Source organism: Oreochromis niloticus, linkage group LG12, assembly GCF_001858045.2.
Source record: "Oreochromis niloticus isolate F11D_XX linkage group LG12, O_niloticus_UMD_NMBU, whole genome shotgun sequence".
NCBI classification, from domain to species: domain Eukaryota; kingdom Metazoa; phylum Chordata; class Actinopteri; order Cichliformes; family Cichlidae; genus Oreochromis; species Oreochromis niloticus.
This window is the reverse complement of record NC_031977.2, coordinates 13453783-13481562: the sequence shown is the minus strand read 5'-3', so window position 1 is coordinate 13481562 and position 27780 is coordinate 13453783. Positions and strand designations below refer to the sequence as shown.

Genomic DNA, 27780 nt, shown 5'->3' with positions numbered 1-27780 from the left:
GGCAAAGAGAAGATGGATGGTACCATGGATTGAAATGTGAGTTTGTAAAGTCCAGGCGGCTGCCATAGATCAGGCCTGCTATGCTACATGCTGCAAGCTTTAACAAAGCAGTGTTTTGAATGTAAGAGGACTGAAGCATATCGCTTTTGAGGTTTCCATGGTGAGGAGAGAAACATTCCCAGGATATAGTATATATGGGGTGTGAGTGTGTTATAAACAGGCTTCCTAAAGCTTTATGAGAGTTCTGATGATTTATACACTGCTGCTGTGATCTGAGCAAATCCTGGACTGCTACGCTCACTGTAAATTATTTTCTCTCTAGGAAGTGTGTTAGATTTAGCTCCAGAGCAGACAACAAGTGAAAGTGTTTCATTTCAGTGGCATACTTTTCTCCTTAAGTGTTCCATGCTGTACCATGTCAAACCACTGCATGCATGTCAGTGTACAGGGTGGGCCATTTATATGGATACACCGTAATAAAATGGGAATGGTTGGTGATATTAAAGTCCTGTTTGTGGCACATTAGTATATGTGAGGGGGCAAACTCTCAAGATGGGTGGTGACCATGGTGGCCATTTAGAAGTCGGCCATCTTGGATACAACTTTTGTTTTTTCAATAGGAAGAGGGCCATGTGACACATCAAACTTATTGGTAATGTCACAAGAAAAACAATGGTGTGCTTGGTTTCAACATAACTTTATTCTTTCATGAGTTATTTACAAGTTTCTGACCACTTATAAAATGTGTTCAATGTGCTGCCCATTGTGTTGGATTGTCAATGCAACCCTCTTCTCCCACTCTTCACACACTGATAGCAACACCGCAGGAGAAATGCCAGCACAGGCATCCAGTATCCGTAGTTTCAGGTGCTGCACATCTCGTATCTTCACACCATAGATAATTGCCTTCAGATGACCCCAAAGATAAAAGTCTAAGGGGGTCAGATCGGGAGACCTTGGGGGCCATTCAACTGGCCCACGACGACCAATCCCTTTCCAGGAAACTGTTCATCTAGGAATGCTCGGACCTGGCAGCCATAATGTGGTGGTGCACCATCTTGCTGGAAAAACTCAGGGAACGTGCCAGCTTCAGTGCATAAAGAGGGAAACACATCATCATGTAGCAATTTCAAATATCCAGTGGCCTTGAGGTTTCCATTGATGAAGAATGGACCCACTATCATTGTACCCCACATACCACACCAAACCATCACTTTTGTTGTTCCAACAGTCTTGGAGGGATCCATCCAATGTGGGTTAGTGTCAGACCAATAGCGGTGGTTTTGTTTGTTAACTTCACCATTCACATAAAAGTTTGCCTCATCACTGAACAAAATCTTCTGCGTGAACTGAGGGTCCTGTTCCAATTTTTGTTTTGCCCATTCTGCAAATTCTGTGCGCCGATCTGGGTCATCCTCGTTGAGATGCTGCAGTAGCTGGAGTTTGTAAGGGTGCCATTTGTGAGTAGCTAATATCCGCCGAAGGGATGTTCGACTAATGCCACTCTCCAGTGACATGCGGCGAGTGCTACGCTGTGGGCTCTTGCTGAATGAAGCTAGGACAGCCACTGATGTTTCTTGCGTCCACATTTTGGCAAATCCAACACTGAACCAGTTTCACGAAACTTAGCAAGCAGTTTGCTAACTGTAGCAGTTACGTTGAAACCAAGCACACCATTGTTTTTCTTGTGACATTACCAATAAGTTTGATGTGTCACATGGCCCTCTTCCTATTGAAAAAACAAAAGTTGTATCCAAGATGGCCGACTTCTAAATGGCCACCATGGTCACCACCCATCTTGAGGAGTTTGCCCCCTCACATATACTAATGTGCCACAAACAGGACTTTAATATCACCAACCATTCCCATTTTATTACGGTGTATCCATATAAATGGCCCACCCTGTACATCTCAGAATCCTCAACAAACCATATTAACCTTGTCAGTTGTGTGAAGTGAATGAAAATGCGATTTTTTTTGTTTGCAAGTGATTAATTATGCAGTTTAAGTGACTGTGTGCACAGCACCCTATTGCTACAATTATAGGCCTGTCTGTATAAATGGTGAGAAAGCTGTCACGGCTGAATCCACTATCAACAACTGAGCTCGTGCCAGCCGCTGTGCTTGACTACACTAGGACCAGGTCCAGATCCACCAATGGCATCTTCTCACGCAAAGACAAATGAGCAGCTGTCAAGCTGTCAGCTCCACAGTGGTGACTTTCATCTGCAGAAATGCTGTCACATGGGGTCTCTTGGTCATCAAGTTTAGAAAGGCACCAGTGTGTTTCCTTTTGTGAATGCACTTGCAACTCCTTAGCTTCCTGTCAGATGAGTGACAAAGTGACCCAGCCTATCTAAACCTAAATTGGGCAGCAAAGCAGACATGTATATGACCGAAAAACAAAGCATGCCCCAGTACTGCACCACTTGAATATCCCTCTTATAACGACTTGTTTTAAATGAGACTGCTATATTTAAAATAAGCCCTTAAAGGAACAGTCTGACAATTTGGAAAATGTGCTTTTTTCTTTGTTTGCATTTTGCCAAAAGTGCTGCTGCAGAGACTTTATAATCACTGGCCATTTCATTAGGTACACTTGTATTACTGCTTATTTAATACAATGGCACTAATCCAGTGCATTTAGGCATGTAGAAAAGGTCAAGATGACCTGCTGAAGTTCAAATCGAGCATCAAATTGGGGAAAAAAGGTGATTTAATTGAATTTGAAAGAGGCATGGTTGTTGGTGCCAGACAGGCTGGTCTGAGTACTACAGAAACTGCTGATCTACTGGGACTTTCCCACACAACCATCTCTAGAGTCTACAGAGAACAGCCCAAAAAAAGAGAAAATATCCAGGGAGTGGCAGTCTTCTGTGAGAAAATGCATCGGAGGAGATTGGCCAGACTGCTTTGAACTAACATGAAGGCAACAGTAACTCAAATAACCACTTGTTACAATTAAGGTATGCAGAAGAGCATCTCTGAGCACGTTAAAGCTTGAAGGATGGGGTACAGCAGCAGAAGACCACATTGGATACAATTTCCTTTATTCTATTTATTTATTTAAACTTTTTCTAAGCAGAAAGTCTCTTGATATCTGTTTTTAAGATGCCCAAGAAGGTACAACAATACAGTGTTATGAGTTAAAAATTAATATAACATCAAAACACATGAAACAAAATAAAAAAAGTCACAGTCAAAATAATACAAATACAAGGTCCATCTCATGAATAGCAGTTACATTCTTCAGTTGCATAAGTCTCCATGTGAGCGCTGAACTCTCCCAGAAGCGTTTAACTTTGCTCTGAAGAGTAGCCCATGACCAAGTTGCAAAATAAGAAAAAATCCTGAGGTCGCCAATCATAGTAACTGTTTGCAGGTATTAAGAGTTTACGCAGCCAAGATGGCTTTACACATAAAAATATATCCGTGCGGTTGTCACCTTAAACTTAATGAAGGCCAAGAAATCACATTATGAAGTACACTCGGATGTGTACTGGACAACAGATTTGATATGAAATGTAATGAGCTGCAATACACAGATTCTACACAACAAAGTACACAGGACTCACCATATATAAAAATAATGTTCCTGTCATGCCTTGGACTCCTTATTAGCAAATGAGCATTGTTTGAATGCCACACCCTAGCTGAGTACTGTTGCTGACTATTTCAAGTGTCTGAGGAATGTTTCCAGCACCTCACTGAATCTATGCCACAAAAAATGTAAGTAGTTCAACTAGTAAACAGTACCTAATAATGGATAAAAAGTGTATGATGGTAAGAAAAAAGGTAGCAAGGTGAGTTCATCTGGCAAGCTCAAGATAGTATGAAGACTGGAAAGATGAGAACCAGCTAGCTTGGCTCTGTCATTAAGAAATAACATTCAATTTTAATATTATGCTCCATTTCTTTAATGTGCACAAAAATACAAAAACAAACAAGCTTATAGCAATGAGAATAAACTAAAACAGTGAACTGTTGTGAGCTAGTTAAAAAATGAGCATGTTCTGTGGAGCCTCGCTGAGCTTTTCAGCATGCATTCAGTTTAACACAGCTGTTATTAGAAAAATAATACTTCTAGCAGCTTTGGAGAAGAAACTGTAAAATATGAATGAATCAAAACTCTCTGGAATTACCAAAGTGCTAAAAAGTGTCAGTTTGCATGTGAGTACGTTCCTGTTTATCCTCATTAAGCAGAAGTAAAACACAAGGCGAGAAGAATCAGAGAAGAATCACAGCTGCAGCCGAAGCGTCGATCAGACCAAAGAAGGAGCTGCTCGGCGACAAGACACTGCAGCAGAGCGCTGGATATCTGAAGTGAATCGCATGAAAGGCATTTGCCTGATTGTTCTTCTTCAGTGCACCGGCTTGAGCAACAGCGAGATAGCGATCTATTATTTTCTTTACTGCTCCGAGTCAAAGAGAGGGCACTTGTTTCCTGTTCTCTGCAGCTGGTAATGTCTCGTGCCTTGTGGTCTGAGAAGCTGACCACAAACTGCATTACAAATAAATCTTTGGAGCCCATTAGAGCCGTACTGTTAAAACTGAGATAACGAGGGGACGATCGCAATTAGAAAGTGGCTAAACTTGTGAGCTGCATATTTTTGATGTTTAGTGCAAAGTTGGTGTTCGACTGCCCGGAGGTGTGTGTTTGACATAACCCAGCATGTGACAATCAGAACAGGAGCCAGCGGCAGCTGTTACATTGTTGACACGGTCAGGTGACAGATATGGTTAATGTGTTAACAAGCTTAGCATAGCTGTTACATTCAACACAACAAAAGTGGCATTAAAGAGCCATTCGTCATCGTTTACCTTTAACCCTACAATTTTGTAGCATTAACCTGATGTGTTGTTGCACATTTTACCTGCTGTCACACAGGAGTACTTTGTTGCTCCTGCTTATACAGATGGATGACACATAAAAGAAAAACCTGAACCTTTGACCGCCTAAGTGAGAGGATCTGGTGGCTCTCTGAGTAGTTTGGTCCTACTCTCGTCTAGGTTACATTGACAAACCAAAAAAGTTGTTCCGAGTTGTTCTTTGTGCTGTGATGAAACACTTCTATCCTCAAGTTAGTTATGTCATCTCTTTTAGTATGACGATCCCTCAATTCACAGGGCACCAAGGCTCACTGAGTAGCACAATCTAAAACTTGACAAGTTAGAAAGCGCTTTCCAAAACCTACCATCAAAATACCAAATGAGGGGAAATATCTTTATGTGAATGGAGTGCATCTCTCCAGCAGAGCTTCAGATATTTGGAGAATCAGTTCCAAGAAGCATTTAAGCTGCATGAGGTCAGCCTCAACACCTTAAGATGCTCTGTGCTGGTTTTTCCTTTAATTTGTCACTCCTGTTTTTATGTCTGCGTGTGTGATTGTTCACATGTGTGTGGTTCTATCAGGGTACAGATCCCTGTATGGCTTTGACACACAGGCACACTTTTTAACTCCTCCCCTCTGCCTTCAGCCAGGGTGTGATTACAGCCAATACAATCTTGGGCAACCTGCACTGCAAGAGAGAGAGAGAGTGAGAGAGGGAGAGAGAGAGACCAAAAGAAAGATCGGCCAGCCGCTCTGGTGCACTCTGGTGGTTCTTGTAACAGCGTCACTGTTTGCTTGATCTCCAAACAGTCCAAGTGTGGCACTGAGGCATGATCCTGCGACAAAACTAATTCCAGTGGACGTATTTAAATGGAAAAGGCTGGCTTTTCTTCTCCCAAACTTTTTATTTTTTTACTTGATATTTTGACATTTTCCTTGGATTCATGAAAGGGCTGAAACTGCGTGAACCAGTATCGTGTTGGCTTTGCGGACAGTTTGGATTCATCTTTTCTCTGGAGAACGTGTTTTTGTTGCCTGCACAAACTTCCAGAAACAACATCTTCGGAGGTGATGACGAGCCACTGCTACTCCCTTCTGAGCACTGCCAAACAAGACTCGCAAGGTGTGAAATGTGATCACTAACTGCACAGAAAAGACACTGTTCAGTGAGACAAACTACCTCAGACTTTTGTAAAATCGTATGTATGATGCTTGCAAGAGGCTCCTGCAGTCCCTCAGTTGTGCTGACTTTGATGTGAAAATCTAACACTTTCCACCTCTTGTGACTAAGTTCCCTGACTAAGCAAAGATGAACATTTCTAACACATCATCCTCACTGAACACGACAGGCGAATATGCACCCATGGGAAAAGAGATCATCGTTATTCTGGTCTTCATCATACTCATCATAGTGGTGGGAAACCTGCTGGTCATCATTGCAATAGCACGAACTCCACAGCTTCAAACAACGACAAACATCTTCATTATGTCCCTAGCATGTGCGGACCTCATCATGGGGGTCCTCGTCGTGCCTCCTGGGGCCACTGTTGTGGTGACAGATAAGTGGCAACTTACTGAATCATTATGTGACCTTTGGACTTCTATTGATGTCCTCTGTGTGACGGCGAGCTGTGAGACACTTTGTGTCATAGCAGTGGATCGGTATATAGCCATTACCAGACCGCTACGACACAAAGTTCTGCTCAGTAAGTGGCGTGCCAGAATAATAGTTTGTATAGTGTGGGTTGTGTCAGCACTGATTTCCTTTATACCAATAATGACTCCGTTATGGAGAGACGAAAGTGATGATTTGGCGAGGGAGTGCTATAAAGATCCCGAATGCTGTGACTTTGTGACCAACAAGACCTATGCTATAATATCCTCTATAATCTCTTTTTACATTCCACTGCTCATAATGATATTTGTTTACGCAAAAGTCTATTTAATAGCATCCCGGCAGGTCAAGCAAATAGATAAGAGTCGGATGCGCTTCCAAAATGAATATCCAACACCACAGGCACAAGTTGGCCCCCAGGTCAACAATACGCCGTCATCGTCCAGCAACTACAACAGTGCAGCGAGGAGCAAGAGTACCAAACGCAGGCCGTCACGGCTAATACTTGTCAAAGAGCACAAGGCCCTGAAGACTTTGGGCATCATCATGGGGGTCTTCACTGTTTGCTGGCTGCCTTTCTTTGTCGCCAATATCATTAATTCTTTTAACAAATTAGTTCCTGATAAAAAACTCTTTCGACTGTTAAACTGGCTTGGTTATATCAACTCTGGCCTCAATCCCATCATCTACTGCAGGACTCCAGAGTTTCGCACTGCGTTCAAGAACCTGATGGGCTGCCCATGGATGTCCACTCTGTGGATCAATTCTTTTTATAAAGAACTGCGGACTCGCTGCCCCTGCTTTCTATGGGAAGCTGAGTCAGACACAGCTAGCTCTTTTCAGAAGACTTCAACCAGTAGGACTGAGGGCAGTGACAGCCTGGCCAGTACACAGGGAAGCAGCAGAAGTGAAGAGACTTCCCCCGGTCCTCCACAGTCCAACGGCTGCACACAGTACAGTGACTTTTCGGAGCCAGAAACCACGTTGTGAGTTCATTTATCTCTTTATTATTTCACTAAGCAGTCATTGCTTAAAACAATGGTGAAAGTTCACATATATATATATATATATATATATATATATATATATATATATATATATATACACACTACATAATACTAAGTAATAAGTATGTACAGTATGTACTAATACTTATATATGATATAAAATTCTACCTCCCCAAGTCTGAGATGCACAGTCAGAGTTTAAGAACAATAACAACTAGCAATATTTAATGCTGTCATGTACAGGGGCAATCATCTCAATATAGAATTAGGTTCTCTTATTTATAAAACTCCAGTTTAGTTTGTGTGAGGACACTTGTGGTACTCTGTTGCATTTAAAGGACAGTGAGGTAAATCAGAGATTCAATTAATATATATTTGAAGGTCAAAATCATCCTATTTTTAATGAAAAGGCTAAATTTATCTCTATCAATTGAGAATTGTGACAGTTGCATACAGTAAAAACAGTATTATAATTAATGAAATATCACATTTAAAAAATATACTTTAATGTTTGAAACATTCATCACTTGCTACTAAAATCCTCTTTAGGCTGTGTTTCATCACATGTTACAATATTACAATTAAAAATCATTTTTCTTGTTTTTTTCTTTTTGTATTATGGTTGATATGCCCAGTTTTAAGTTGTCATAAACATGTTTAAAGCCATTTAAAAAAAATCCCAGGACCACAAATAAAATGTGTTTGATTTTTTTTCTTTGCAGTTTGACAATAAAAGAAACGTAATAAAAGCAGAAATCCATATTTAGACATGTTCTACTACACCGTTGTGCTATAGTCCAGAAGTAAAACATATTGAGAATAACAGTGCAGAATAATAAATAATTTCAGAAGTATTGGCAGCTGTTAGGCTCTTAAAGTGTTACTGTAAAAGTTCAAACATACAAGCGAAACTTTACATTTGTTTTTCATGCATGATTAAATAACCCTTTGAGGACTGTACCTGTATTGCTTATTGCGCCACGCTACCTATAATCAATCTTTCAACTCAGCTGATGTCAGGGTGGTAAAAATAACTAACAGATGTGCACAGCACAGTTCCTGGTAGTATGCGCGTGTGGCTACTAGGTTTGTAGGTCATAGAGATTAAAAAACAATGCAATTATTGAATTAATTAAAATAGTATTTTCTAGAAAGTGTCATAATTGTAAATTTTTATTTTTAAAAAATGTCATCTAAAAATACTTTGGTAAGGCCAAAAATGTGTGTAAAGAGGCTTTGGAAACCCAGTGGGCGTTGCGCAAAAGTCTGATTCGGAGAACTGCATGGTACATTTGAGAACATTTCCACATATTAGTGTGTGTGCCTGTCAGTGGGCCTCAGTGTGCCCAGCCCAACAACCCCTGCAGCAGATAAATCTTTATCACTTATGCACAAGACTTCCCTCAAAACTCGAGAGACTGTTTACAAGAGTGACAGCCAATGAGAACGCTCTCCTTAACACGCTCTAAGTGTAGGTGGGCAGCCCAATATTCAATTCATTACTACCCTAATGCACAACCCCGAGTTGAAACCAGGTCTTTCACAGATAAAAATAGTAGGCGAAATTATAAGTTATGGCATCATCTATGTAGTGTTTATGCAAGAATTATACCTCTCACATAATTTAATTACATTTTTTAATCAATTTGAATTATGAACTAACTGATCAATTATCATTTTAACAAAAGAACTTAAAAAAAACTTGAATATTCAGAAGATTTCTTAGTGAAGTTATTTTGAGTGTCGTACTGTCTTAAAGGAAGACAAGACAAAGGCCCTAACTCACTTACAACACCTGCACTGCAAGGATCGTAAAATATCTCATCACTGTGTTTAGTTGCTGTCGCCAATATTTATGATTACTAAATTTTATTGCAAGCTCTTGCATTAACTTTTGCATGTAGATTTAGTTTTACAAATGCAGTGTTTCAGGTTACAGTGCATTTTTTGACTTCAAATTTAAACTCGCGCACGTACAAATGTGGGGGGAAAAAAATTACTTTATGTTGGTAAATTTGATTTAGTAAGTTGCACAACTCTGTGCCACATATGAATTCCCATGACTGATCCACTTTTATGGAAGGGCCGTGCTTCTGATTTTAAATATTTACCCTGAACACTATAAATTATTTTTCTCTTCCCCTTTAATGACATCCCCTCAGTGGAATTTTACAGACATAATCAATGGGGCTACAAAACAGGAGACATTTAGCAGCATATAAAAGCCATCCATAAAAGGAGCCTGGTGTGTTCAGTAGTAAATCACCCCAAGGGGAAGGCTCAGCAGACTCACCGCACGCTTTCAGCAGGATTACAAATGTAAGTGAGACCAGCCGTTCGAGAATGACTTTGACAGCTCCAACGCTCAAAGACCGCTTTAATGAAGGAATATGACAAACTGTTCCAGATACAGCCTGTTCACTGACAAATTTGTTGCTTCAGTCGCCATCATAAGCGACTGTGGACCTCCGCACAGTAATCCCTGTCAGTTTCCCCATCTATTTCAAAGGATACAAAAGAGCAGTAGAGCAGCATGTTTCCTTTTCACCCTGGGACAACAAGGTTAGTTAAGTCAGGAGCTGATGTAACCCAGAGCAGACAAAAAGCAAAGCCCAACCACTGACATGAATGGTTACTAGGCTGTACTTCACAGAACAGAGATTATCAATAGTTACTTTGTTTTCATAGAAATACATGCTGGCATATCAGCGATGCCCTCATCAACATCCAGACCAACCATCAGCTTCTGTCACGTAACGCTGTGGCGTATGACAAGACCACTTTTGCAAGGATTCTCTTCAAAACATCTCTCTGTAATGTCAGAGAAGCGCTTTCTCACCCTTCCTTTTGCTTCATGACTAAGGGTTAAAGGCTTACCTTTTCTGTGTCTCCTTTTGTTTTTATCTGCCTTGTTTCTCTTAACATTAGCCCTAATATGCGTACGAGAGGTAAGTCTTCGTGTATCTGAAAGGCAGTGATGCGTATTACAAGCAGAGCAAGTTTGTTAGCACAGTTTATCCATCACTGAGAACATTAAAATTAAGTTAACAGAGAGTGGAACATTTGATTTCAAAGAGCAGCAGCCAACTAGGTTGTGGACTAAAGTACTTTGCGTATGTGGCGCAGAAATTATGGCGTCTGTTAGATGTCTGATAGACTGATTCAGAAACATAGAGCTCTCCTGTGCAGGTCTAATATACCTGCAGGTTTACAAAAGCCACACAAGTATGTGCTGCCATCTTAAAAAAGTCCACACTGCTCGGGCAACACAGATGAATTTTCAAGAGACGTACTAAAGCAGGGATGTGGAACTCATTTTACACTGTGGGCCACATGCAGCCCACTTTGACCTTAACTGGGCAGAACGAGTAAAAAAGTTTCAGTATTTAAACAGCATGTTTCACTTTTTCCTGCATGATAAAGAAATACTGTCGTCATCAATAGAAATAATCGGTCAGCATGACTCTTTGGGTTTAAGGTGTAAAAAATAAATGTGCAAAATTACAAAAAAAGATTCTGGGGGCTCACTCCCCCAGAATCTCTAGACTGTTCTGTAATAAGAAAACAAATATTTTCCCCATTTTTAAAAAATCTTATTTATTTAGTTTTTTACTGTTTACCCACCATAACACAAATAGTCATTTCTATTGTAGATGGTGAAAAAACTGAAATTTTCTGTTATTTAAATGTTTAGCAACATTTAAATAACACACCATTTACTTTTTTGTAGTATGAATGACAATGTCAGGAGCAAAAACTTAGTCATAGTCAGACATAGTCAAAAATCTATGTCTTCCTTCACATTTTTAAAAAATGTGTCCCGTGGGCTAGATTGGAGCATTTGGTGGGCCAATTCTGGCCCCCAGGCCACATATTTGACACCACTGTATTAAAGACTCAAAGGCATTGGATTTAATAAAACTGTATCAGGTTAAATATGAAATAAAGTGATGCAAGAAAAGTCAAATAAATACGGTACACTTACAATGTAGGAAACTCAAAAAGTGTTCAAACTCATTTCTGTAGGAATAAGTAAAGTTAAATCACAAGTTAGGATAATATTACAAGTGTAAAACACTTCAATCAAGCAGTACCACTTTTTAGTAACACCTGATCTTATGTAAACAGATATGCCACAGCGAGTGAGCTGTGGAAAGCTTAGGAAAATACATTTGTGAAAGACCGAATATTACCTTTTTAGTATAGCTGAGCAAGCTGACTGTATATAATTTCATTTTTTGTCACATTTCAAAATCCATATTCTCCGCAGAGGTACAGGAGTGCTGCTTTGATAGTAACCGACCCTCAACGTGAACGCTGAGTGGAAGTCATTAATCAGTAAGAGTCTAGGTCACGACGGCCTGTCTCCAAGCTAAACCTTAACAATGTTCTGTGTGGGTATGCAAACATCAGAAACCACATCAAACATACACAGCAATCAAAGTCCTAACAGTCATAACACTGCTGAGTGATTGGAAATGAAAGATTAACAGTCCCACAAGCCTTTGCGCTAAGCCGAGAGGAACTATCCGCAATCAGCAAACTCAAGTGCATATTATTAAACGAAACAAGCATGCAGGCAACATGGGGAGTAGAGCAAGTCAACTAAAAAGATGACTGTACTGAGTTTAATCGCAGTATTTAATTTAAGTACCGGCAGTGTTTACACTTATGCTGTGCATATTTGAATATATGTTCATATTTTTAACTTGTGAACAGCAAAGTACTCCACAGAACATATGACGAATGCCATTTCCAGTACTAATGCCGACTTACTGAAGTCCATACAAGAGGCTCCACAGGATCTTGTAAATATCTCTGACATATATAAGTTAACAACTTAGAGTTTAGCAAATGTAAAAAGACATTTTGTTTATACGTCTGACATTTCAGGTTCCTACTATAAGTGACTAAGTGTGTCTTACTAGAACAAACTGTATCGTTATGCCAGCTAAAAATGTACATATAATTACCCACACATGTATGCCGTATTCTCCAAGAGCGCCTGACTTTTATTAATGGACATGTTGTTAGTGTAAAATATAGTAGGCAGTAATTGTAGACAATTTTAAAACTGTGTAAACACATATTTCGGCTGTGTTGTGTTAAGTAGTTAAGTGTGTCGATCCAGAAGTTCAATGCAACATACTCTGCAGCCTGTTAGAAACAAGCTAAAAATGGTGTTGCACATTAACAGACTGCAGTGAAACGCGTTGAATCCACTTAGGGTTTTGAAGTTGCTTCGGGAGCAACATGCACAAATGCTTGTTTTCTTTTCTGTGCTGTGAACCCTGTAATGCAAAGCCCTCCCTGCGCTATGCTAATTGGGTCTGTTCCATAATATGCACTTAGATAGCTTAGAGCAAGCTGAGGCCTAAGAGAGCATAAAACATGGAGCAGGGAAACACAAAACATGGTGGTATTGACCTGTGGGAAACCTCCAATACTCCCTTTTAACCCTGGCTGATATCACAAACAATAACACTGCAACATCTTTAAATGGAGGCATCTGGGACACTTGACAACAGTGCAACTCTAAATTCTTAAGGTTTTAACAGATTTTTAAAAAAAGCAATAATCTTTAAATATCCCCACAACATAGCTAAAACAAATGCCCCATAATAAAGACTTTCAATAGGTTCAGTAGCAGGGCCTTTGAGATATATATGTGTGTGTGTGTGTGTGTGTGTGTGTGTGTGTGTGTGTGTGTGTGTGTGTGTGTGTGTGTGTGTATATCCACTATATATGTATTTCTACTTATTGTGCCCAAGGTTAGTGTAGCTGCTTGGCTGACATGTACTCTAATGGCTGCACAGATAGATCTATATTTTAAATACATCATTGCGTTTTTAATGCGTGCTTGTGTATCTCTGTCAGAATGAATCCCCGTGTGACCAGTTGAAACTTGTGTTAGTTGTATTTAATTTTACTACATGATTCAGACTTTGTATTTATCTATTTAAAACAAACAAAAAAAAAAAAACAGGGCAGCTAAATATAAGGTTTTTAAAAAAAGACAGTTACTGTAAATGTGATTTCTTGTAGGCAGCATGGTGGTGCACTGTTAAAGTCCTGGGTTTGAATCCACCATCTGGCTGGGGCCTTTCTGTGTGGAGTTTGCATGTTCTCCCTGTGTTTGCATGCCTCTCTCCGAGTACTCTGGTTTCCCCACACAGTCCGATGATGTGGAATTAGTGAGGTTAACTGGTGATTGCAAATCGCCCATAGATGTGAATAGTTATCCGTCTCTGTGTGTTAGACCTGTGAAAGGCTGGCGACCTGTCCAGGCTGTACCCCACCTCTTTCCCTGTGGTAGCTGGGATAGGCTCCGGTCCCTTGCGACCCTAAAGTGGATAAGCAGAAGAGAATGGATGGAGGGATTTGCTTTGCTTTGGCTGCTTTGAAAAATATTTTAACAAGAAAAAATAGTCTGTAACAAAACTGTCATTGTTGCATTTAGTAGAAACTGAAAGTCATAAACTGCACAACTATTATTGTCTAAAAAGAAACTAACTAAGGACTTTCTATTTGCATTTAACAGTGAATCGTATCCTGCTATATAAAGGCAGTTTCAGATTCAGCAAACACACATGTCAGATATGATGAATGGATTTTCCCTAACTTAAGATGAGCTGAGCTACTTTAGCTTTAATGGAGGCTACAGAATATCTGCACACATATCTGTGGTTTTGTAATTCAAAATAACTGACTTAAGTATAGCTCTTTGGCTCTACTATTCTTGGAGTTTTTCCCCATTAACTCCTTTTGACCCCAGAGTCCCCTGTACCAGGTTCCAGGTGGAAAGACGCATAAAGACTAAAAAAAAAAGGCTTGAAAAACATGACGGTTTCTCGAATTCACTCTGGACTGGTGATAAGGAAAAAGGAGACCTATTGCATTCAAAATTCTACTAAGCGTCTCTTATCCATAAAGCGCAAGGCTGCTTATCTTGGCTTTAGAGTTTTGCAGCTGTTGCCGACTACAGTGCAGATGTTTTTTAAATGTAGATCATCTGAGGCTCAGGGGGTTAAACCACCCAAATACCACACACTGAAGCCACAAGACACAAAGTAGACAACAGTGATTTCACTTTCCAGCAGTACATAAAGTAAGAAAGGAGTTCTGATGAAACCACACTGTAAACTGTATGCTAGCTGTTTTCTTCCCTATAAGCATTCGCATTTCTGTGCAGCTTCCAGTGGAAGGTAGATTATGTCTTCCTGTGGAGACATGTACAGCAGAAGTGATAGCATCAGAATTCCTGTCTTGTTTAAGGGAAAAGAAGTTTCACAAAGGACAGAATGATGAGGGCAACTATGCAGTAACTTTCTGTAATTAGGAAGAAAAAATAAATAAAAGGGAAGAGGTGCAGCGATGATATCAATGAACACGAAAACACCGAGATACTTACAAATAACCTGTAAGACAACAAACAGCGGCTGCTGTCTCGGAGTCCTTCTTTATCTGATCAAAACTAAAATGGTGTGCAGGGCGTGACCGACACAAACCAACAAGTCATACAGAAACACAGAAAAGCTCAGTTTGTACGGTCACATAACACATGGCTGCACACCAAGTCAAAAATATGAGGCGATTCACGACACGATAGTAATCTGGTCTCGAATATCAGGTACTTTTCAATACAGATAAGGCTTCTATTTAAAGCAGACAAAATGAAAATGGAAAATATGCAAGTGACATAATCCCAGGTGTGGTATATTTAGACATTTTATACTCATTACTAAGAGACAACCTAAAACAACACAATGCCATGTGATGCTATCTTACCAATAGGTACGGATTTTGTCACGGAAACGCTGGATGCTAATATATCCATCTGTTTTCAGATTCACATTGCAGGAACAGGACAGATGAAGAGTGAAATGTCAATCTACTGAAGCGAACTGCGTTTCCAGCTGTTACTGTGATTTCTGCAAAGTCTGAGACCAAACAGCAAAGAAAAGCTACAGAAAAGTTCAATCCGCAGCCCTGAAAAGCACAGCAGAATGAAGCTAGCCCCAAAGACATGACTGGATTGACTGTGGAGAAACAGATGATTCGGTCTGAATGGGAACACTGTGACTGTTTTTTTGTTGTTTTTGTTTGTTTGTTGGCGTACAGCCGAGATTAGGTGGCATCACGGATGAACCTCCCAGAGTCCTCTACGTACTGTTTGGAAAAAGGCTCTCTGCTCCAGACTGACAGTGTTTGACATCAACACTGAAATGCATTCCAGTACATGGACACAGTGTCACGTGGCTTGTGGTTTCAAAAATGTCAGTATAAACTAATTTTTGTACAGTATATTATCTGGTAAGTTATGTAAAGACGATACACTGAACCTGTAGCAAACTCGACTAAGCGATCATTCTGGCAAGCCTGTCTTCACTGTAGAAACATTTTCATCACAAAAACCTTTCAGTTTAATATCAGCTTAACCAAAGAACTATGAATAGAAATACTCCATTTTTGTGTCTGCTTAAAGTCTTAATGTTTCTGTTTTGAGTCTGTATGCACACAACAGTGAAACTGGGATTTAAAAGCCCATGTCTATGTTAAGTTGTGCCATGGCTACGAATAATGGATGACAGAACCTTACGTCTGGATGCCTCAAACATCACGCCGTGTAGAATCTTTTTATGGGTATGTCCTTGTACAAGGTACAGTATTACGATCTGCAGGTAAACACAGCAGCATTTGCAACATGCCGTGCTGCTAGTTTATTTTCTTTGGCTTGTGGCCACAGTATGAGCCCAACACCGTCCCCTGAAATGTCCACACGCACAGAAAACCTTCTGCCCACATTATGTATTACTTCATTGTCATGAGGCAGCTTGTGGTGTGATTTTACATAACATCATCTGTTGCATTGAAAAATAAAGTATTTTAAAACTGTGTAAAATTGGTCATGCGTGCTCTGTGCAAACTCACCACTCTGGAAGCAAACAACAAATGACTGTAACAATATAATAATTATTATTATTAACTTTTGCTGTATGTAATCATCACAGACAATGACTTAAGAGGGATTTAATTCTTTTTAATCTTTCATAGGTGGCTTCATTTGAAGCGGGTTTGTTTTTGATCCTGTAGATGCAAAAGTTTAGTACTTGAAGTACTTTCACAAGAAAAAAAAAGGAAAAAAGTCAGGAAAAATAAACAGTTTTGTGAACAGGAATATTTTTTCCCCTTTTCCTAACCCTTTGATCTACTTATGGCCCCTCGGATTTATCTTGGGAGGCCCTGAGGGTCCCGACCTTCACTCTACAAGTCCATGTTCCACAACACTGAGCAAGTAAAACTACTGTTGATATGAGCTCAAGACACAAATCTAAACAATGCATTATTGAAATGTTATTTTAAGTAATCCTCCCACTATCTAAACTACTGTCATCTCTGGCTTTGGCTACTGTTTGAGCGGGCAACATCTCCTTGTTATGAGAGGAATTTACAAGATTCGGGACTTTAAAAATAAACCAAGAGCAGAACGTAAGACATTTGAAAATAAGCCGAAACTGACATTAGCCCTGCCAGACGCGCAGTGTGACTACCAAAAATATCATTCAGAGAGAAAAAAAAAAGCCACACAACAACTCAGAATGGAAATAATGACCCTGTCTGAAGCCACATTCCTACCAGCTGATTCCTGTTCCAATGTTTTCCATGAGTGGTATCAGACCGAAATCAATCCTAAACTTTTGAGGGAAAAGCCACCACTTAAAGTACAACTGGGAGGGTTTGATAAGATACAAGTACAGGAAACAAAAAAGACTATAAAAACAGAGGCAGAACATCTGATTAGGAAAATATTCTATATAAGAAAATGAATTCAGTAAAATCCTTTTTTCTTCTTCTGCTTTTACTATTAAATGTGACTGAGGCACTCTTGGATCTGCTTGGAAGTTTAAATGACTTTCACTCTCAATTACACAAGCAAGTCCACAGCCAGTGTCTGAGACGTGTAGCTCAGTTTTCTTCAGGATATTTTTAGAACCTGCTTCAGATAAATGAAAAAACAAAACAAAAACCTTTGACACTAAACTTGGACTTCAACAGTCACCAGATAAGGTTTCTTAAATCTAATTGTGTCAGCTGCATCTTTAATGTAATCAACTATCATGAACTCTTCCTGACAACGTGGGAGCGTGACCAAGGCACCAACCGAGCTTACTCCGTCTAATGTGTCGGCGTCTTTCTCACTAACAGCCTCTTGACGGGAGTAGATTTAAGAATCCAGGTATTTTTCCCAGAGTCAGAGTCAACATCGTCGACATTTTTATTCTTTCTAAATGTCTGTCTCTGTCACATTTTCTTTCTTTTATCTGTGTGTTCGTTTTTGCTTCAGAGGCCAACTCGGCATTCAGAAACAATTTGACTTCACAGAAATATTCCAACTTCAACAATAACACCCAGAGGCTCAAATATCCAGCAAATGACAAAGTCAAAGGTAGAATTTTTGTTGTCACTCCCTGGGATAAAATGACTGTACCCATGTGTTTTCTGTGAGAATCACACAAAGAAAAATTAGTTTTTTAAAAAAAGGGGCAAGGGTAAAAATATTCAACAGCTTTGTGAACAGACCAGAATCCAATTCCCCTCCTAAAGCTTACATTTTTGGAATCTTTTTCTATTTCTTTCCTGGAAAAAAAACGAAAGTTTTTGTCATGTAACCTATAAGAACCAGGACTGGACAGGCTGGACAAGAGCATCTCTAACTCCAAGTCAACCAGTTGACAAGAGTTGATGGCTGATTTGGCCATCTACTGCCATCTAGTGCAGTTATCTGCGATTTCCAGCTTCATAAAGTGAACTACAAAGCCAGGCTCACTTATCACCTCCATCAGATGTTTACTTTGATTCTGCAATTTCATTTAATGCAATATTCGCTGCTACCTCTTTATCCCTTGGAAATGGCTCTTTCCTTAGTTCGCTGCCTGGAAGGAAATCACTATTTCCCAGCAGTATTATGCAGGAGCACAGTAATAGCCTGAAGGGCTTTACACTGCACGCTGGATTTCAGTTGGCTTCCAAGGAGGAAAATGGTGCACGGAACTTCAATTTCTTATCAATTCAGATTATACATGAACTCCACCATAAAGACTAGTCTGATCTGTGAAAATGATAGTGGGATAAATGTCATAAAATAAATGCATTTGAGTAAACATATAAGAAATGGATGAGTGGAAGCCATGGATGCAGGAAATAGCCTCATCTGCAGATATATATGACCCAAAACACTGTTGTACAATTAACGAGCAAGGCCTCTTGTTTTCTTCTTCGTTTTTTTGTGTATTGCAATAGGGCTAATTTGTGGCGGCTACAAGCCAAGCTCCTAAACAAGCCTTAATAAGGACACGAGGCTGAGCTTTAGACTAGCGTGTTGTCCGTGTTAGAAGCTAAAGATGCATCTGGGTCTTCACTGATAATAGCTCATCCTTTTTTTTCCAGTGTGGCTTTGATGGCTTACCGTCATGGCAAAAGTAAACTCACCGGAGCCACACATTAGGGAGCGACAAACTCATCTATCCCCGTTGCCTGGGCCACAGAATCCAAATATGTGCTGTAGCTTGGCAACAGTGCCCAAACAAAAGGTTCGCAGCTCCCGGTCTGATTTGTCTGACCGCCTCCAAGATGAGCCGACCCGGCAGCAGCCCTGATGAAAAAGGGGTCAGCCAAAATGGAGACCCAGGAGGTCATCGCCCAGTGTTTACCAATACGCTCAACGCAGCAGTGAGTCCCGAAACAAGGTTGTTATCCGCCTTCGCCAGAGATACCCAGGCCAGGAAAGTTGATCTGGCAGGCAGAGGTGAGTCTTATAAAGAGTTGTGGCTCTATTTTATTTTTTTTAACAGAAAAACACGAGAGAGAGAGAGAGGGTGGACTTGTTAACATTTTCCTTCATAACTACTTAAAATAAACTAGTCGCCTTACATATATATACATATATATATATATATATATATATATATATATATATATATATATATATATATATATATATATATGATATAACCCAAACAGAAAGAATGTTCAAAGTCATCACAGAAATTGTGCAACTTCAAATTTAATTTTAATTTAATTTTAAAAAGATGTTTATGTTATCTCTATCTAGTTAGTAATCTCTACTCCTCCCCCCAGAAAAATACCGCAGGTTTTTTTAAACCACTATTCTAGGGGTAACTACATTAACTACAAAAGTACACTTTACTCAGATGCACTGATGATCTCATGAGTCAGATCCAAACTTACCAAACTTACATTAATATAGACAACAGCTATTAACAGATGTGAAGATCAAAGACGCAGACATTGAATGACATACTTACTTACTTACTTATACTTACTTTTTAATAAAATAAACTTAGATATATAACTTTTATCCACAAAGTGCCGTTTGATTGCACTTTGTGGATAAATGCCACCAGTATAGTGTCTCATAAATACACACAAACAAGCAATTCTGCCTTTTGCAATATGGCACTGATATGTTATCCATGTTGTCCTTTTCTAGTTAGCAGCACCTATATTAGCATATGTTGTCCATGTTAAATTTTAACAGGTAGGGATAAAACCACTGCATGTTTCTGCAGAAGTAAAGTAACTGCGAACATCTTGCACAGGCAGAGACAGAGAATCCATGAGCAGCATGTGCAGAGTAAGTGTGATCACAGAACTGTGTTACAGTTATGTCCCCTAATAGTGACATGCTTTTAAGATATCATTATTATTATTATTTTTGTTTTTGTTTAGTTTTTTGTTACAGGCTTGCTTTATTGCAAATATAATGTAATGTGCCTCTACAGTTCTGCAATGTAGCTGGAAATACGTGAGCCGCATTATGGCAGGCAATATGTGAGCAGAAAGAAAAAGACTGCTATATACAGTGTGTGGCTCCCTCAGATTCTAATCTGAGCAGAGGACTGGTGTGCCAGTCACCACTCAATATCTTATTCAGTGTAATAAGATACACTGAAGAAGATATTCAGTGCATAAGACACTGTATACTCATGTCTTTATAGAAAGCCCGGTGAGCACTACATTAAGATTTTCAGTAAAATCATTAATTGCCAGTCATGGCCTTCAACATTTATATTTTGTGTCCATGCTAAAAACAGGAAGCATTCATGAGATTGTACCAGTGGGTGTTTGAAAGGGCTTTTTAAAGCCTGGAGGTTGCGTTTGCTCCCACTTTAATCAGCTACTTGGAGCCTAATAGAGAGCAGCTGAAGCTCTGCGTGAGCCTTCTTGAAATAGCTGCTAGAAACTCAGTCCTTGCCTCGCTTTGTACCTAATTTTCTCAGCCTTTGCTGACACATACAGTGCAATAGCTGCTAAGGCCACAATTACTTGAGCATGTTGCAAGTAAATGATCTGTACCGTAAGATACTACTGCACTTGTTTAAACATTTTAACTCTTTGTTGTCACTTGTTAGAAGGCAACACACTTATTACAGGGATTTTAATTTCAGTTTTTCGGCGGAGGCTCTGAGGGTGCATTGTATTTTTGTGTCAGATTAAATATATCCTGTTCTTTGCAATACACTGTTTTTGCAGAGTATTACAGTGAGGAGGGAAGGCCCTTTGAATTGCGTCTGGTTGGAAAAATAAAGCAGCAGTTGAGCACTGACCCCACTCTTCATCCTGAGTATCCCTCTTCTCTTGGACTGAGAGAATTCACCAGGAAAGCCACAGAAGTTGCCCTTGGGAAGCATTCTAGGGCTATAGTGGAGAACCGGGTAATGTCAGCTACACACAGACAGCTCAACTCATTTGAACTTCATTTTGCACAAAACAAAAACTGGGACTGGTCATGCAGTCAGTCAGCACCGTCATTACTCGGAAAGACGTTATTTGAAATTACTATAAGTAACTGCAGAATAAATCAATAGAAGATCAGCAAGCAAACATCATTTATATCAATAACTCTGCTCTTGGTGTTTCCTGGCTTTCGCTGCAGGTGTTAGGTGTCCAGACTCCTGGTTTTACTGCTGCTGTTCGTCTTGGAGCTGAACTCTTGAGGTGCTGGTACGATCCCAGTGCTTGCTGGTGTGGCCCGGTTTACCTCTCTTCCCCTTGTGATGGTGAATAAAAAAACAGCTTCCACTGAACAGCATTTAAAGTGGACCAATTATGCTCATTTCCAGTTACATAATTGTAATTTTGGAGTTGCCTTGCATAATACACAGTTCAAAACAAATCTTGTGTATCTTATTCTGGGCCTGGGTGTAGGGCTTTATTATATATGTCTGAAACAAGCCATTTTAGCCCCTGCTAGAGGCTTGGGAGCTTGACGGTTCTGCGAAGTATCTGTTCATAACACTGCGCTCTTCTGGACAGATCAAGTGTGTTGTTACTGAGATCTGCTGGAGTGTCTTGCCCAGCTCTGGGGTCATTGCACCAAGTGCTCCGATTGCCACTGGGACCACTGTTGCCTTCACCTTCCCACATTTTTTGAGCTCTTCTCTCAGCCCTTGGTATTTCTCGAGCTTCTTCTTCAGTTCCTCTTTCCTGATGTTGCTATCAGAATAGAATAGAATATATATATATATATATATATACATACATACATAGTTTATATATTTATGTTGGCTCCTCTAACCTATGTTGTATTTATGTAGCTCTGCATTACTAGAAGATGAGTCATATGCACACCAATAATTACAAAAGAGTATGATTTGTAAACAATCAGCGCTGTGTCCATAGCAACACAAGATTTTGAAAATGAATATATAAAGGACACAAAATGTCAAGGATTCTACATCATTAGATAAATATTTGTCACAGAAAATGCGTGCATGGAGCTCTGTGACTTATATCTTTATTCAAGTGTGAAAAATAAGAAAAATAGTGAATAATAATGGTGTTAACATAAAACAACAGTCATCCGAGGTGATCCACAACACTTGCGTCAATGTTCAATGGACAGATGAGCCAAAATACACAATGCTGTGTTTGGAGGAACACGCCAACACCAAAACCTCATCCCAGCCGTTAAGCCTAGACTCATAAAACACTTCTTCCCAAAATGCTGACTTTAAGTTATTTGATTATTTTCCATGTCATTTTGTTACATAAGTAGAATTGAAAATGTAAGCTTTAATGGAATCTGGTGAAATTTTACAGGAGAATGATGGAAAGCAGACGCATGAATCAAGGACATAAAATTCATCCAACTTAAATGCTGTGTCATGGCCTGAAACCTTTTTGTAAGGATAATTGGTTCCAAATTCCTCTACAGCAAACCCGCGACTGTTGCTGCCATAAGAGAGTCTACGAGTTACTGAACCGAGCCTTACTTTTTTCAGTCTGAGCTGTGAGTGATTACTCATTGTGTTTAATAAAGATATGAAACTGCTTGCCTTGTATTACACTGATTAAGTTGGGCTCCATCGGTCACTAGTTATTACTTAGATGAAGATCAGACCACATTTTTTGAGTAATTAATTCATAAATCCTGGTTCACATACTTTTCTTGTGACTGTACATGCTACGGATGAAAGTGTCATTGATCTTCGGGGGTTTGTACTGCTTTAATATATCTAATAAGCCAATATAATGTTTTGTCTTGATCCTCCCTGCAGACTCATTGACTGGTATCTTCCAGGCAGCAGGGATCCAAGAGATCCGTGAGTATTATTACTGGGATGACAAGCAGCGGGGCATTTGTTTGGAGAGGCTTCTGGAGGATTTGGAGAGTGCTCCTGAGCATAGTGTTGTTGTTCTGTCAGCGTCTGCCCACTACCCGACCGGAGCAGACCTCTCTCAGAGTCAATGGGCTGTGATTACACGGCTCATTACGGTAACTAACTTGTGCATTTATGCTCTCTGACAGAAGCTGAAATTATTTTTATCAGACAAGCAGCTTTTCACTCATACTTAATTTAATTTGCTCTCCTGGCACTGTTTTTCAACAGAGGCGTAGACTTTTCCCCTTCCTCTTGCTGCCTACACAGGCACTCTGCTGTGGAGACATGGAGCGTGATGCTTGGCCTGTGCAGCACTGTGCATCGCTGGGAATGGAGCTTCTCTGCGCTCAGTCGTTTTCCCATTGCTTTGGACTATATGGTGAGAACATATGTGCACTGAAGGGGCCACACCTATCAAAATGTGCTTATTGCACAAATGAACACTGCACTCTGCAGTGAGAAAACAACTGTGCTGCCTGGAGCTGATGCAAAAGTCAGTTTGAACTCTTTCTTTTCTGAATGAACTGACTCAAGGTACAATTGACAAGAGCAGCTTTTTACTTATCTTTGAACCAGCATCATCATCATCAGAAAAAGGCAGACTTCAGTAGCCATAGAGAGGAAACTATTTAAAGGCCAAGCTTTACTCTGCTGAGTGCATAAAACAGTACTATGCATGAGCTCAAATGTATCCAGTGTGCTCCAGTGACTGTGGATTGTTGCTGCATTCCCTGACTTTTTCTTCACCTAACCTGTCAGAAGAGCACCCTCTCTGTGTTGTGTGAGTTGAAGAAGTGAGTAAGAATATGAATAAATAAGAAACAAAAAAAGGGGAAAAAAGCACTTGTTGTTGCACTTGCAGCCTTAACACTTGGAGAGAGTTGGTGCTTGTTTGCAACATTAAACTTTTCTGGTTTTAATATAATTTGACTAAAAAATAAAAATGCAGCTCTGCGTTGCAGAGGTTAACACATTTGCTTACATGTGAAGGAGGGAGGAGAAAAACAAAACAGCCTCAGGGGGTCACAAGCTAGTGTACTCCTTGTGCCGGTCCCACGCTCAGATAAATGGGAGGGTTGCATCCGGTTTCAAATCTGTGCTAAATCAAACTTGCGGATCCATCCGCTGCGGCGACCCCTCGGGAAATAAGGAAGCAGCTGAAAGTACCTGTGAAAAATAAAAATGCATATGTCCTCATTAGAGTCTTTTGCAAATCATGTTTCCAGGGGAGCTCGTGTTTTTAGAAAGGGCTCCTCTGATCTTCGTAATTGGCTCTGGGATGAAATGTCGAAAATGAAATATGCTGTTTTTCTACGCTCATCTTTTAATCATAAGTTAGAAAGAATCAAAAAAGTTGGAACTAAACCTGCTTCATGTTCATCTAAAAGCATCTTTGCAATCTTTCATTTGTGATCCAGTGAATATTTACCAAAAAAAAAGAAAAACCTGACAGGCTTGTTGTGTATTCTGATGCAAAGCATTTCTTTTCAGCAGAGTATAACGTTACTTCACTGCTGCTGGGACATTCTGTAGATTTCTTCACGCTGAGCTCATATTGTTTCCTTCATCAGGTGAAGCTGTTGGACACCTCCTGTGCGTCTTAAAGCAGAACTCCGTCCTGCTGCCTGTGCGGTCTCAGGCTGACAAAATAGTGAGATCACTGTGGGCCAGGCCATCCGTAGGAGGAGCGCATGTTGTCACCACAGTGCTCAGTAACTCAGCCCATCTTGTTGAGTGGTGAGACATGCTGCAAATGATCTGGCATTTGAAGAATGCGGCCCGGACATTAGCTTTTGCTGCTTTATCAGTACATGTGTTGTGTGTCTCTTGATGTTATGGATACCCGCCCCTTTCCACCCTCATTTTTCATAATGTGCAGATATTGAATTATATATATATTTTTCTCACTGTGTTTCCCAGGCAGGGAGAGGTTAAGCACATTGTTGAAAGGTGTATGCTGATCAGAGCCATTTTAAGAGAAAAGATGAGGCTTTTGGGAACTCCTGGTCGCTGGGACCATCTGACTCAACAAGGTGGACTCTTTTGCTGCACAGGGTTAAATGGTAAGAACTGAAAAGCACTGTTTCAGTCCCCCCTCTGTTTTTTTTAGAATTATGTTTCTCACAATCTAGAAGGACAAATGATTCACTGCATCAGCCTCGAACAAGGATAACATAAAATGCTGTCTGATGTTCATGATTAGTTTTCTCAGCTCTTGCTTTGCCGCGATTCTCCGGAAGATCCTTTGAAACAGCTAATTGGCATTTGCAACACAATTTTTTAATGTATTCATAAAGTTTATCAGTGTCTGATGCCCTTATTCAATCGGACATATTGCACACATTATGCACCCATATGGCTTATACGAAGGCCATAACCCTGATCAGTGTACACTGAATTGCTGTTTGTGATTTTAGTTTGGTTAAAAAATATACCTTGAAAACGTAACTGCTGAAGATATATTTTATGTAACATTCATGTTTTAAACAGAGATTTTCTTCACATGACGATAACATAGGTTGATACGCTGATGAGCTTTCATCATTTTGCTTTTTTGTGACTTTTTTTTGGCCTTTTTAGGTGAGCAAGTAGAATTTCTGTCAAACAGGAGACGGGTGTACCTGCTCCCTGGCGGATGTCTAAACGTGAGCGCAATCAACTGCCGCAACCTGGACTATATAGCCGAGTCCATCCATTTGGCTCTGACCTCTTCACTCTGACCACGCGGCTTTATCAGCATCCAAAATCTGTGTCAAAGTGGGCTTCACAATGAGTTTGGACCTTTCAAGCGTTTCATTAAAATGTTCCTTTTTAAGTTAAGTGTAATTAAGATGTTACTTAAAAAAGGGATGTTTATGTTTCCAGTGCTCTGTTGGGTCAGCCATATCAGGAGATCTGCTGTGAGCTGTGGAGTGATTTTTCTGTTCAGTCTGTTTACATTAAGAGTTGATTGAGGTGTATATTTATATATTCTCACTTTACATATGTGGAATCTGAACAGAAGGTAGTGTAGAAAACAAACGACTTTTTTTCCTTTTTATGGAAGATGTTTGCAGAAATTGTTTCTACACCTCAGTAAAAAATAGATTCGTAAACAAATAAAAAAGAGTTAGTCACCGAGAGCTGCTAGACAGACTTTGTGTGTTTTGGACTTCTAGGGTAGCTTTTTGCCTTTAGTTCAATCATAATTACTGGCTGACAGCTGGCAGCAGTTCATCTTTAATGAAAAAATATTAGATTCATAGCCCTCTCAACTGAACGTGATTATGAAAGTGTCTGGATAATGTTATTGATAAATAAAATTTTTGTTAACCCTCTGAGGTCAATGTACTGCTAACCTTGGACCCTAATGGTGCCCCATTATAATTTGTGATTTTTGGCTTTTAAAAAATGTTCTCACACATATCAGGAACTCATACTCATTCATTTTGGCTAATATTCCCTTACTTACTTAACAGTTGCATGAAAAAGGTAAATATAGATACACTGGTGCACAAAACCAACATAGTTTTATGATTATCATAAGTCAGGTAATATGAAATATATTGGTTTATATTTGATAAAATGTACTCTTTGATGAATTAAACTCATCATCACCATTTGAGGCATACACATGTGGCCAATGCACACAACCCCATTATTCAGTGTAGTTATCGTCAATTTAAGCAGGTTTTGTATGTTTCTGTGCTTGAATGGGTGAATCCACAGAACATATCACACAAAATCTGGTGATCATTATTATGTTTTTTTTCCGTTTAGTAGTGGCTCCATAGTGTAGTGTCAGTGTCACTTTTATTTATGTACGTTTAAAAGGTTTTTACATGTACACTTAAAAACCTGTGTAGGTCTACAATGACGTAAAGGCAATAAAAATAAAATGTTACAGAGAAATACAAATCAATGCTCACACAGTTATTAAATGTAGACCTGTGAGACAGTTGTCATTGACCTCAGATCAGCAGGCAGCTCGTTCCAAAGAACAGGAACACAGCAACTTTAAGCATCCTCAGCACACTGAGATCTAATTCTGAGAATAGTTAAAAGATGTGCATCTGATGACTTGCGAGGTCTAATTGGATTATAGACACTGAGCAAGTCACAGATGTACTTTGGGGGTGAAGGCACTGAAGTGACTGTAAGCACTCTGGTTTTCTCAAAAAGCTTGTTTTATTAGACTGAAAAGGATCCGGGCTGCTGTCCCCTCCCCATCATGGTTTCCGTGCTAATGTACTAAAGAAGTTGTTAACTCTTCACGCTTAGCAAGAGCTAACGATGCTAAATCACTGAAGATTTTTTACTTGCTAATGCTAGCAGTGTTTCTGTATGAAGCGTAGATTGTAACTGATCTCAGAGCAGTGAAAGCAGCTTGCCTCACATGCTGCTCTCCCATTCATAGACCTGCAGTTTAGGCACACTTTTGCGCCGTCACGTCACTTAGACGCTTTGGGGGTTGTTAAGTTGTTTACATATTAATTATATTTTCACCAGTTGTTTTTGTTGTTGAGAATTTTAATTGTAATTTTTGTATTATGGTTTCTCAACAGTACTTGTTTGTTTTAATTTGTTTACTGGTTTGCCTGCACTTTTTAAGATTTTTTTTAAAAATAAATAAATGGTAACTGAAAACCACCACGGTAGCT

General features: G+C 39.7%; 2 protein-coding genes and 1 long non-coding RNA gene across 5 annotated transcripts; 2 read left to right on the top strand and 1 right to left on the bottom strand.

The window, feature by feature from the left end:
• The first annotated feature begins 5951 nt into the window (after window positions 1-5951).
• adrb3a (adrenoceptor beta 3a) lies at window positions 5952-7437 on the top strand. Its single transcript, XM_025897018.1, has one exon. It carries the CDS (start codon window positions 6142-6144, stop codon window positions 7435-7437), a length of 1296 nt encoding a protein of 431 aa, XP_025752803.1. The 5' UTR covers window positions 5952-6141.
• Window positions 6431-27780, top strand: got1l1 (glutamic-oxaloacetic transaminase 1 like 1). Of its 3 annotated transcripts, XM_005457432.4 has the most exons (12): window positions 7541-11792; window positions 15302-18496; window positions 18903-19260; window positions 20014-20109; window positions 21009-21190; window positions 21412-21535; window positions 23036-23080; window positions 23183-23253; window positions 23369-23519; window positions 24712-24877; window positions 25061-25203; window positions 25721-27780. In XM_005457432.4, the coding sequence occupies exons 3-12, from the start codon at window positions 19086-19088 to the stop codon at window positions 25858-25860; spliced, it is 1293 nt and encodes a 430-aa protein (XP_005457489.1). In that variant the 5' UTR covers window positions 7541-11792; window positions 15302-18496; window positions 18903-19085; the 3' UTR covers window positions 25861-27780. The 3 variants fall into 3 exon arrangements, with proteins under 3 accessions (XP_019221169.1, XP_005457489.1, XP_003452678.1); XM_019365624.2 differs by lacking the exons at window positions 7541-11792; window positions 15302-18496 and adding an exon at window positions 6431-6538 and having other exon boundaries at window positions 23036-23253; window positions 25721-27778; XM_003452630.5 differs by lacking the exons at window positions 7541-11792; window positions 20014-20109 and having other exon boundaries at window positions 18481-18496; window positions 23036-23253; window positions 25721-27776.
• Window positions 13364-15375, bottom strand: LOC112841824 (uncharacterized). Its single transcript, XR_003213213.1, has 2 exons — window positions 15243-15375; window positions 13364-13798 (listed from the first exon to the last, which is right to left on the bottom strand). It is a non-coding gene; the product is annotated as an uncharacterized LOC112841824 (long non-coding RNA).